General features: G+C 34.7%; 1 protein-coding gene across 4 annotated transcripts in view; it reads left to right on the top strand.

The window, feature by feature from the left end:
- The window catches only part of LOC126163067 (RNA-binding protein FUS-like), a 123,611-nt gene that overhangs the window by 33,818 nt on the left and 77,318 nt on the right, over positions 1 to 12,475 (top strand). For 3 of the 4 annotated variants that reach the window (XR_007535152.1, XM_049919973.1, XM_049919971.1), the window contains one exon: positions 6,992 to 7,063. The exons of the other annotated variant lie outside the window; for it this stretch is intronic. Coding sequence is in view for 2 of the 3 variants with exons in the window: in XM_049919973.1 (XP_049775930.1) it covers positions 6,992 to 7,063 (72 nt within the window). In the remaining variant the exon portion in view is untranslated. The remainder of the gene's footprint in view (positions 1 to 6,991; positions 7,064 to 12,475) is intronic. 4 annotated transcript variants of the gene reach the window in all.

Raw genomic sequence — 12,475 nt, 5'->3', positions numbered from 1 at the left:
CCAGCATGGATGCAGATATTCGTAAAAATGAATTGTTTGATGTTCATAACAGAGCAGCAGTGGAATACATACAACTGAGAAAATATGTCCTTATAGTTTTAAGTTTGCTATTTACACAAAATGACTTTCTAAGCAACTTCTTGCACAGATTGTTGTGTTACTGGTTTCTTTTTTGCTTACCTGTGTAGTTTAGAGGTTACTATATTGCCAGGAAGACATCACCAAAATTTAAAAATAGGTACATACAGTCAATCGAGCACTCAGGTATGAAATTAACTTCTTAATGTTGGTGGAATACAAATTATTAGACTGTCCAATAATATTGAGAACTTATTTGCAGCAACTAGTATTCCTAGTTATATCTTGTAGTTAAGCTTTTGCTAACACTAAAATAAACCAACAGTGCACAGTGAAACTTAACATTGGCTTTGAGAAGTTTTGGAGATAATGCTAGTAGTGTAATGTTGATAATTGAAATTATGCTTCCATATTGGTAATTTTAACAAATCACCAGTAGAAATCTCAGATTTGAGGATTCATGTTACATCTTTATCTTTAAAGATTTCTGGCAGATCTCTTCCTGGTGTGTTTCAGCTATAATGTTGGTATTATTTTAGCACTGTGTGGTTATAGCAGTAAAAAAGATAATGCGAATTATTTTATTACTCATTGTAATGTAATGCTAGAGACCTCTCCAGAGTCGATAGTGTGTCTTAATGTTTCAGCTGCTCAAAACATTTCCCTTAAACTTCCTTGATCTGGGCTTGATACTGGAAAAATCCTTAATGTGTATCAAGTTCTAATTCAATACATGTTGTGAATTACTTGTCCAATAAAAGCTTTCACTATTGTTACATTTTGTAAATTTCCATAAAATATGTATGAACAAATTGTCGCTGTGTGATCATGATCTATTTTAAACTGTGGACAGCATGCTGAACTAGTGTTCCATTTCAGTTCACCAGTATTTTGTAAACACATAGAAAGGTTAAAATTCTGGAGAAATTTAGAGTAGTTATATTCCAGTTTTCAAGTTAAGTGTGTTACTTGACAAATTGAATTTAGATATTTTTGATATGTAGGGACAGGAAAATTTCACTAAAAATATAATGGAATTTTTTTTAGCAAAGTAACGTGAAATTTGTGTTTGTTACAAAATACTGAAACTAGTTATTTTCCTGAATAAAAATGTAATAAACCTGGTAACAAAAATTTTTTTTGTATTTGTAATTGATAGTTGTTCAATGTTGAAATTGCTTTTTGCTTTAATTTTCCCTTCAGGCTGAGGGTCATGTACTTGTATAATCTTTAAGTAACAATTCATTTCTCATGTAACCAAGTATGAAACAAGGTCAAAAATAGCACTGAAATTGTACAAGATATGACACCAAATTTGACTGAAAACACCTCTGGATTTGGTCAAAGGCTGCACAGAATTAAGCAGTAAAACTTGCATTCAAGTAAGAGATCAGAAGACTGGTGAATTGAAATAACCATGGTAATTAACAAACTAATCTACAGAACAATATAGTTGGTGAAACTATATGGATAGACTTTAAATAGCATGGTGTCACACATAAGGCAATATTCAGTTCATTTTACTTAAAGATTACAAGGTGTGAAACATGTAACAGATTTTCATGGCTTTGCTGTGCTGAGGTAAAACTAACACCAAGAATGTCCCAAAAATTGGCTGTGGACATATATTTATCAGATCCACAGAAGAAGGAATAAATATGTAAAAAGTTCACAGAAATAATTGCATTTAAACAAATGCAATGCAATGTAATGTTGATATAGAAAAGTATGATTTGCATTGTGTTCCTGTTAATGAAAATGTGAGAAAACTAGCAGTTTTAGTTACTGTTTCTGTGGCCCCAGTTAAAAGTATCAGTGTGAACATATTGTGTGTAAATGTTAATACCATTTGTTTAAGGGAAATACTGCCATCTCAGTAACAGCAGTGAGGCATAGTTGCTAATGAAAATTTGTCAGATCTTGACCTTACAGAGTAAGTTATTTAGACTTCAAATGGCAGACTGCTGTCTGTAAACTTTTTCTTGAGTGCTCATTTCCCTAAACCTGAGTAAGGAGAAGTTGAAGACTTGATAACAAGTAGTTTGTCACTGATCACAGTCTAATTTATAAATGCAGCAGCAATGTGTGCAGTAGCTATTAATGCTTTTTATTGGCTATTTGTATTAAAGTTACATCAGTAGCAGTTGACGGTCCATTCCAAGTACCGAATGCTGAAAAATAGTTGGTTGTGCAGTTAGATCAGAAACTTCGCAGGTGCTTCATCTGAGCAGGAAGCATGTAGTGGCTGCGTTCATGAGGTGGATTGGAATGAGACACCATTAAAAGATGTTTCTCCTGCACTCCCCCCTCCCCCCCCCCCAAACTGCTAACTTCTCTGTGCTGGTCAAATCATGAACCCTCTGTTCCTAACACCCTTGCATTAGCACTCAAGAAGTAGCTTTACAGTAATGCATTGCAGGAATTGTGGAAAAGAGGAAAGGATAAAACTTAGTATGGTGTGTAACAAAGGGTGCAGAAAATGTAGGAAAATAGATCGAAAGTTAAAAATAATTAATGGGTTTCCCCCTAAAGAGCACTTCTGACTTTAGTGCATTAAAGATTTACATGTTCAGTTCCATTTCTGTTGCTGAATGTAGCTGGTTTCTATATTTATTTCCGTTTTACATTTTATGTGTAATTTATAAATAGGTGTACAAAATGTAATTACTGGAAAACACATTACAACTTTGTGAAGTAGCAAAATAACTAGACAGTTTCTGTATTTCAAATTAAGGTGTTCCGTTGACGAACTTTGCTAGATTTGCAGACTGATGTAATGAACAGTTTCCAGAAGCCAGACATCACATGTCACTATTTCTCAGTTTATGGAAACATTTTAGTAAAATCACTATTGAAATTGTGCTGTGTGAAAAATTTTTTTGAATGCAGTGGTTAAGAATTATTTTCTGAAAGCTCTTCTGTGGGTAGGTTTCCATTTGTTATGGATTTGTATTGGGTCATCTTGGGGAATAGTTCTTGCTGCAAGTCATCCAGCTTGAAACTGTGTACTTAACCCTCCAGTTGCGGATGTGTCTTTAGCTTTTTTCATAATATTCCTCAGGGCTTGCGGTTACGTTAGATAAAATACCTGGTCTGTTTGTACATTGCCTTGGAAGTCAATATAGTCTCTTTAAATTGTTGTGTTGTATATCTTGTCAGGTTTGACTTGCACAGATATTTCTGCAACAGCAATTTTGTGAGCTTGCGTGTGGAAGCTTTTCTCGCGTCATTTATGTTAAATGAAAATTATAAATTACTTCTAAATTCAGTTTTCTGGTTTTGTTCTTATATTCCTTTAACACAATTGTTAAAAGTATTATAATTATTCAATAAAGTTAATCCGTGATGTTATACAGAGAAATGGATAATCATCCACTGCTGGAGGGTTAATACTTCACGATGGGAGCAAAACTATGGAACAAAAAAAAAGTTTTCATCAGTTTGCAAAACTTGAGAGAGAATGTAGGGGTGGCAGCACACAGTGAACAGGCATTGAATGTCTTTCACAATCTTTAGTTTTAACTAGTATTGATTGCATTTGTATTTCATCCATTGCAATTTGGCTCCAACACATTGTTTGAATGAAATACTGTTTCTGTGAAATAGAAAATTTGCATTCAGAGTAATAGTTCCTGTTTAGCAATTGCTAAGAAGACTCATCTTCATGTAAGTTGTAAAAATATATGTAAATATTCAGAATGAAGCAGTACAAACACCAGTTCAAGACTTCATAAATGTAGAGCTAAAAAGATTTAAATGGGTTTCACATCCAGATGTGGGGCTATAATAGTTTTGTGAGTTGTGGTATTCACATTTTACATCGCCAATTACTTGCTGATCTGCTCTAGAAATGTTCAAACTATAAACTGAGTAATAATAGGCAAGATGTTCAAAGTATTACTTCATTATACAGCTGTAAAAATAGATGTATCTAATGGTAGCAACAGAAGTAAATTTTTCCTGCATTGAACCTAAGAACTACGTGCCTTAAGATCAAGGACTGTTTAGTTATATGGATGCTAAGTCAGAAAAGCAAGTCAATTTAGAATACATAATATCTTCGCAAAGTTATGCTTTACAAGTGACTGTACTTGTAGCTGTCACATGCATCTGAATATTTAGTTAATGTACATGGACTAATATTGAACCAACTTGAGGTACGTGGTTGAAAAAGTTAAGTTCGCAGACAGCAGAAGCAGCTCTAGTTGGATTCCCCCCCCCCCTTCCCCCCCCCCCTTCCCCCCCTTCCCTCCCCCCCCACCTCTCTCTCTCTCTCTCTCTCTCTCTCTCTCTCCCCCCCCCCCCCTCCCCCCCCTTGTCTTGCACCTGACATGCTGCCCTCTTTCCTCAACCACATTCCTTATTCTGACATAGCCATTGATGACTGTATCATTGGTGTCCAGTGACGTGAGGTATGACTATTGCATTCCAGACTTTTGTGATTTTCCTTCAGAGATTAAGAATGGAACGTAAGGCCAACAGAATTTTTTATTTTTAGTACTTTGCCACTGTTTTGACATGAACACAGAGATTTAAAAATCAGTGGAGAAAATTGCATTTACGTCTCCAGTCTGTTAGAAGTCTGAAAATGAGGTCAGTAAATGGATAAAAGTGAGATTACTGGCTGAAAGAAAAATATAAATTACTTCTAAACTTAAGAAATGAATGGTTTCAGGAATGTTTGGAACACACACAAGTTTCAAGTAATGTCACAGATTTATAAGTTTTTGTATGTTTTAACTGAATCAAATAAAACATTGCTGGTTGTCATAGAAATAAGGTAGTAAACTGTGACTTATGGTTTTTCACATCATGCATACTTGTTATAAGTTTTAAAATTTTTTATAATATTTTTTATTGTAACAAGACAAGTATGGCTAACTTAAAAAGCCTGGAATTTGCTTAAATTTGTGAGAGATCTGTGCTTTTCACAGAATTGTATCAACAAGGCTGTATAGCTCTCGATAAAGAGAAGGAAAATCTGTAAATTTAGAGAAAAAATAGTGGATTGAATCTCAGTTCGTTGGAAAATGTGTGGCAAATAGTTAAATGAGACTTACCCAACATTCTAGAAAAAGGAAAAACAAAGTATATGTATGAAAGTTTATTGTATAGTGAGGCAACTTTTTAAAGTACCGTAAAACACTGCTTTATACTTTTCGATCGATTACAAAAAAGATGTAAAACACGTAAACAGTGGGAAATAACTTTCTAAGTGGTAAAGGTTGTGTGTAGGATCCCCTCACGTTTTCATAGATTATGTATGTAATAAACATCAAAATAGTTGTCAGAAAATTCTTTATTATCTAATAAAGATGTTTGCCTGCAGATGTAACTTGAACTTGTAACTGTGCGGAAAATAGAAATGTTTAATTTTATACACTATAATTCTTTTTGGAAAGCCTGCTACTGAGTTATTATTTAAATAATGGATTGCACCAGTTGTGTATTTTGATTCTTTTTCACACTCAACAAAGCACATTTCAAGAATTTAGTCCTATTGTCAGACACAAATATTTAAGCTTTGGTGCGATTTTTGCATTTGTGTTATTACACTGTTTTTGTGTTTTTGAAATTATGAGGTAATGGACCACCTTCATTGTGCAGAAAAACCGCACAAAATGTTGCAGTGTTTCATTGTTTAAACCAGAAACATTTGAGTAGTGCAAAGAGAGCAAAGGTGTCATCTAGCGCTAAAAGTGGCCAAACAACGAAAAACCTGCAATGTGTGTTCTAGTAATGCAGAAGTGTTAAGAGGATCACAACTATCATGAAACTGTGCATGCGCAGTAGAAATAATTTGAAGATGCTCATGATCAGTTATGATACATTTATTCCAACAAATCTAGTTACTCCCATCAGCCACCACACTGAGTAGAGCGTGACAATGGAAGGAGACTAAGCAAAAATTATTCAAATTTTAAAAGTTCAAATCTAATGAGTAGAGTGCCCTGTTGTCAAGAAACTTAGCCATTTAATGTTCATAAGCAACAACCATGTCAGTATCATTTTATGTCAATTGAGTTTTTGCTCCTCAACCATTGTTTTATAAAGCTTTAAATCATGGGAAAATTATATGTTGGTGCAAAAATTGGTGGCTATTAAAATTTGGAAAATTATATGTTAGTGCAAAAATTAGTGCCTATTAAAATTTAAACGTAGGGAATTTGATGGGAACGATGAAAAATATTGTAAATGGTGGGAAAATGTTAATTCCAGGAATGTGAAAGTGGTATTTCTGTACTTCCGGCGAAATCAAAGCTGTTTCAAGGCAATCTTCCACCGGATACTTTTGTCAGTGTGAAGTTCATTCATTCTAGTTTAGAGCTAGTAACATACCAGGCAGTATCTTGTCAGTCGTGCATAAGTAATTTGTTGCAAGAGCAGGCACATAGGCAGGGGCGGGTGACTGCAGATCTTTCATCATCTGCTGTCTCAGGAACATGCATGCATGCATGCATGCAGGCAGGCTGTCTAATGGAAAATGTTAAGTACTCATTTTAATGCAAATATTTTATGCTGTAAGGCAATTATTGCTATTTGTTGTTCTATAAACTGGACAAGGCCTATACTTCTACTGAAACTAGTTTCGTAAAGATAAAGGTCTTGAAGTAAATAGTAGAATTAAAGAAGTTACCAGCTAAATATTTATTGGTTTTGATTACACAATTTCAATTAAGAAGTTCCATTGGTTCTGATTGTCATACAAGAGGCAGAAGCTACCATGGAAGTATAAATTTATGGAAGTTACTTGGGCATGATCTGGACAACATTAATGTATTTTCAAGTAAATGCCCATGTGACATTGGTTTTGTAGTTACTGTACAGAAATGTATTTTGAGTGTCGTGAGTTTGCATGTACATCTTACTATTAAGTCAATAAATTATATTTTGTTTTGTTTCTCCTGTCAAGCTATGGCGGTTATGAATCTCAAGTGTTACCAACGTCCAATAACTATTCATCACCCAGTGCTTCATATTATGGGTGAGTTCTTGTTCTGAATTTAAAATTCTGAAATGCATTATTTGGTGCTGGTTGACTTCACAAAAATTTGGAAAATATATTGGGGGAAACATTGTGGTGTCTTGCACTTTCTTTGATCTTTCATGGCTCTCTAAATTTGCTTGTTTGTTAATTTTCAAAGAGTTGCTCATAACAACACACACACACACACACACACACACACACACACACACACACACACACACACACACGTGTTATTGGTAGCTGAGGTATATTTGTGTGCAGAATATTGCTGTATTGTGAGGAAGGTTGTCAAATTAGTGAAACAAATGATTCTGTATCACTGTCCTTCATTGTGGACTAAAAAAGAGAATTTTAAGGTAAATGTGGAGTCAAAGAGACACTGTTGGTGTGTGGCATTCTCGTAACTGGACTGTTTAATGCACAATATCTCTTGAAGTTTCCTTATTTCAAGTGGGTATCAGACCAAATTGTGCTGAGAGCTTTGTTAATAATGTAGATATAGTTATACATAAAATGACTCCGGGGAAGAAAATCTCAGAAAATACATGCTTAAGGAAGAGCTTTGAGTAAGAAAAACTTCGTATAATTTAATACTTGAAGCTTGTCTGTGTAATGTCTCAAAATGCACAATATGTCTTGAGGTTTACCTACTTCAAAGACCCAATTAGTGAAGTAATGTTTTGTCATAAAATTTGATGAAGGATTTCACTGTGGCTTGTTAGTACAAGCAAAGATTACCAGTGTAAAGTTACTATATGTTTAGAATAAAAGGACTTACTGTAACTATCCATTGCTGCTCTGTATTTTCATTTGATTTGTCACCTTAATGGATTTGGTTAGTTGGATGTGAAATATCGAGATTTGCACAACTTCTGTTGCGCTATCACAAGAAATAATAAAAGGAATAAGTTAAACAAATACTATGTTACTTCTCTAAGGAATTAAAAAAACTAAGTAGCAGTATTTCAGTATCATGCTTATGCAAATTATGGGAAAGCATGCTCACGCAAGCTTTTTGTATGTTGAGTGTAAATCTAGTTGGCTGATTATTGGGAAAAAGCTTTGTGTGCTTGTTTTATGTTTCAACCTTTAAAAAATGGCTAGTCTCAATATGCAAATTATCAACTGTAAGAATAATTGGATTCATTGATTTATTACTGAATTTTGTTACATAGTTTCAGGATCAGCAACCTTTTTATTCATAAATTGCAAGAGTTGGGATTTTTAGAGGAATTTCGTACATTTAACTTTCTAGAAATTGCATTCTAAGGAATAAGTCAAATCAAACCCTAAACCTTATCCAGTATTTTGTGATTGGTCAGTTTGCATATTAAGTCGCAGCCTCCCCATTGTATACATCACTAATTTTTGTAAATGGCATACATTGAAAATTTTAGAAACTTAAAATGTATTGGAACTTTTGTTTAAAATTTCTTGTGTAGCTGTGTTGTTAAACATTATAAATTCTTCATTTTGTTTCATACTGCATGATGGTCATTGAAGTTTGTGCTCTAGTGTGCTGCTCTTAACAGTGGAGCCTTGTTATGTTGTGCCCAATACAGAGCACTTTATTTGAATTTCAAGGTGCTGTGCTGAAATAAGTCAATTGCAAGAACTGGTCAGTATTTCAAGATCTAAATTAAATTACTGAAAATAGTAATACTTTCTTTGCATTCAACCATCGGAGGGGGGGAGGTACTGGGATAGCAATATCCTTGGCCTCTTTATTACAAGTCTAAGTACATAATCTTTTGAAGCAGGGGTCTCCAAATTAGTAGACCATGAGGGCAACACATCAAGTTTAAATTCTCAATAGAGGCGAGATAAGACTTTGGGATCACTGAAGGTTGCAGTTCCACCCATCTGCACTGACCCGCAAAATCGAGAGGGACACCCTATGTCTTACATATACAGTATGGTAACTATGACGACCCATTACACACACAAACTATTTTTAACTCCAACAGTGGAAGGAAATTAACAGCACAACTGTGCGAAGTAAGGCATTTTGGACAGGGACAAATTAAATATACAACAAGGAAGACAACATTCCAAAACAAATATTAATCCAAAGATCAAGAAAGAGATGTTCTTGGTTTTTAATGCAACCAAAAAATGCAAAAATAAAAACCATAGGTATTGTAAATTTACTTGACCAATGTATTTCAAACTAAGCCTTCAATACCAAAAACCCCCTCACAACTTGAAAGCCTAGTATCGCTAGTTTCGCTTGACCATTGTAGCACAGATGAAGACCTCAATTTCATAAACCCAGACATAACTTCAAACCCAAAACCACAACTTTCACTTGACCTATGTGATAGCTAAAATGAAACCAGCAGTACCAAAAACCCATCACAAATTGTCAAATCAGTATTTGAAATCTTGATGTAACCCTTTCTATCTGAAATGAAGTCCACAGTACAGCAAGTCAAAACTCTCATAACCATCAAAAATGTAACGTAACCTAACCAGTTATGGTAAACAAATATTGACTATAGCCAGCAACCAGCAAACACAATTGTCAAACACTAACAAGAAAAACTGAGAGAGGTATGAAAACTAAAATCCTTGCCAGTTTTTATATACACAATTACATTTTTTATATACACAAACAATTACATACATACACACATGCTACAGTAAAACAACAAAAAATTATTACCAATCAAAGCCACCTTCACATTATTCTAGGCTGACAAAAAAAAACACACACACACACACACACACACACACACACACACACCACACACACAAAATTACCAAAAGCTGCAATTACACCCAGGAACGAACTGAACATGCAAAATGTTCAAGCCATCAAATACTGCAACACACCATCTACAAGCACTACCTGACTCAAAAATGCCACGCCACCATGACATCACACACTCCAACTTAGGCTATTGTTAGAATAAAATATGTCGTAAATGTGTATGTCACTCAGATTACTCCTGTATTTAGATTTTGTCAATTTCAGCAAAGAAAATTTTTTAACATTTGTAGGTTGTGCCAAATACAGAAGACGAAGTTTGTGCAAGGTCTTCGATGTTGGGGTAGTTTTGTTCTGGGAGAAACTTGTAAGCCTGAATAAGGCTTCATTCTTTAAACTTGAAGTTCATCGTATTATGAGGTTGCAGATCAGTGCTGTCTGAACATCTTCTGTTGCACAAGAAAAGGGTTCTGGAAAATTGATATGTTGAGATGAGTGTTTAAATCATAACCTGAAAGAGAACTTTCTTTAGATCACCAAGAAATTCCATTGCAAATGAGTGGAAGACAACAATATTCATCCTTCAGTGGCTGACAATTGGCAAAGTGAGAATTTTGTATGCAGTGTCTTCAAAAAGTATCACTTTGTCTGAAACTTCAACAGTGTGAAGGTCACAAATAACATTGTCTTCTTCCTGAAGTTTTTAATAAATTCGTTAAAATGTATGGCAACATCAGCCCAGGAAACTAGTTTCCAAAGCCATTCTTTGTCTGAGAGGACTTGACAATGATTTTTTTCCTGATTCAGAAATAATTAAGCTACGATTCATTGAGGGTTATTGAGTGCCAAACTATCTTAAATCCCTTTTCCTGTAACTGATTTGATAAATTTGAAGCAAAATCTTTTTAACTCAATGAGCCATTGCATTTGCTGTCGGTTTTGTCAGGGAACATGTCTTCAGCTGTATTAAAATGTGCCTCTTTGTGTGATCAGTTAGTAAATGGTTTTCCTTGTTAGATTTCATGATCAGTTCATTGAGTTGTGCAGGCTTCACTTTCCTGAACATTTTTCCTAAAAATGTTTTGTCGAAAACAGTCCTTATTTCAAGATTTCGAATATGTTCACACATCGTGTCCTTGAATTTACCAAACGGTGCACCATGCATTTTCCGTAGTGGTGACGAATACAACATTCCATAAGAACCGTAATGATGTCATTACAGATAAAATACATTGGTTTGTTACCTTTTTCTATAGTGAAATATTTCATAGCCCACATTTTACTGAAGATACACCACTTACTATCCACTTATCTCCTTTTAGCTTCAGCAGTCATATTGCACGCACTTTCCAAACAAAGAAAACTTGCAATAACACTTGACATAGCAAACCCAGCCAGGAACAGGAAGTTGATCACTTGCAATCAGTGCTTCTGGTGGCATCTGTTGTTTATGAACAAGTGAAGATGATTTTGAAATGCTTAGTGCTGCCACACTCATAGCGGTCTCCCTTAGAGTTAAATTTGCAGGAAGAATTTCTCTCCTCCAGAGAACGTTCATGCAAGTGTGGGCTGTATTTCGGAGACTCCTTCTATAAATGGCTAAAGATGAGTAACTGATTAATAAATGTATGTTGCACTGCTTGCTAACTTTTTGCTGTTTCTGGAATTGCTGTTGTCAGTATTTGAATTGCATGCAATACTGTGCACTGCGTTCCTTTAACCTGTCTGAACTGACACATGAACAGTTGGTACCCTTTATAGTCAACTGTAGTCAGTGACAAAGTAATCATAATTTGCTTTTTGGTGACCACCAGAGCCTTGTTACGTAAAAACATGTAAAATTATGAAGGCAATGAGTCTTCTGGCATGGGAATGAAGTGATATGTCAGGTGGTGCCAGTAAGAAGTGCTTAATTCATAGAGATACCAGCCCAGTTCCAAAACTTTAATGTTAACAATGTGTGTTCATTTTATGTTGAACAATGTATCAAAATGATTTTGCAAAATACTGCTTATCATTAGGTTATGTTTATGCAAGTTGCATTGTAGGAGCAAACTGTAAGAATTATTTGCTAAAATTTGGTTGCGGTATATTTCGGGAATTTCTCAAATAGCTGTGAGAGATTTTCAGTTTGATGTCTTATATTTGGAAGGATGCATTTTCAGTTGTGGAGGGCAGAGTAAACGTTACAGGTATATATAAATAACTAAATATTTTGTAACTTGATTTAGTGTTAGACTTGTGATCATTGAGGTTCAGACATGCTAATTACTTTGTAATGTACCAAAAAAGTTACGTTGTTTTGTGAACTTCCTTTACCACTTGAAATCTGTTGTTCATAAATGTCCTGCCCAAACTAACATCAGCATTTGTTAATTCAGTAGCAGGCTGTGTAGATGTAAGTCTTCTATATTTTTATTAATACCATGTCAATCCATTGAAAATGAAAATGATAGCATGGTAGTTCAAATGGACTGTGCAGTTCTGGTTGAAGAAAAAACTTCACTAAAACTGTCAAGATACCTGCATGTAGGACTGTGTTCTTAGGTAGCAATCTACCCACAACTGTCAAGGCAGAATTGTTCTTGTACAGCTAAAATGGTTATTCCATATAATATGTTATTAAATGGTCACTCCAGCTGTATAAAAATATGTTGATTTTGATGACCACTTTCAGCACGTTGGCAGTTATCAAGTGG

This window comes from Schistocerca cancellata, chromosome 2 (assembly GCF_023864275.1).
Source record: "Schistocerca cancellata isolate TAMUIC-IGC-003103 chromosome 2, iqSchCanc2.1, whole genome shotgun sequence".
In the NCBI taxonomy this organism is placed as follows: Eukaryota; Metazoa; Arthropoda; class Insecta; order Orthoptera; family Acrididae; genus Schistocerca; species Schistocerca cancellata.
Note: the sequence above shows the minus strand (reverse complement) of the source record. Positions and strands in the feature narration are given on the sequence as shown.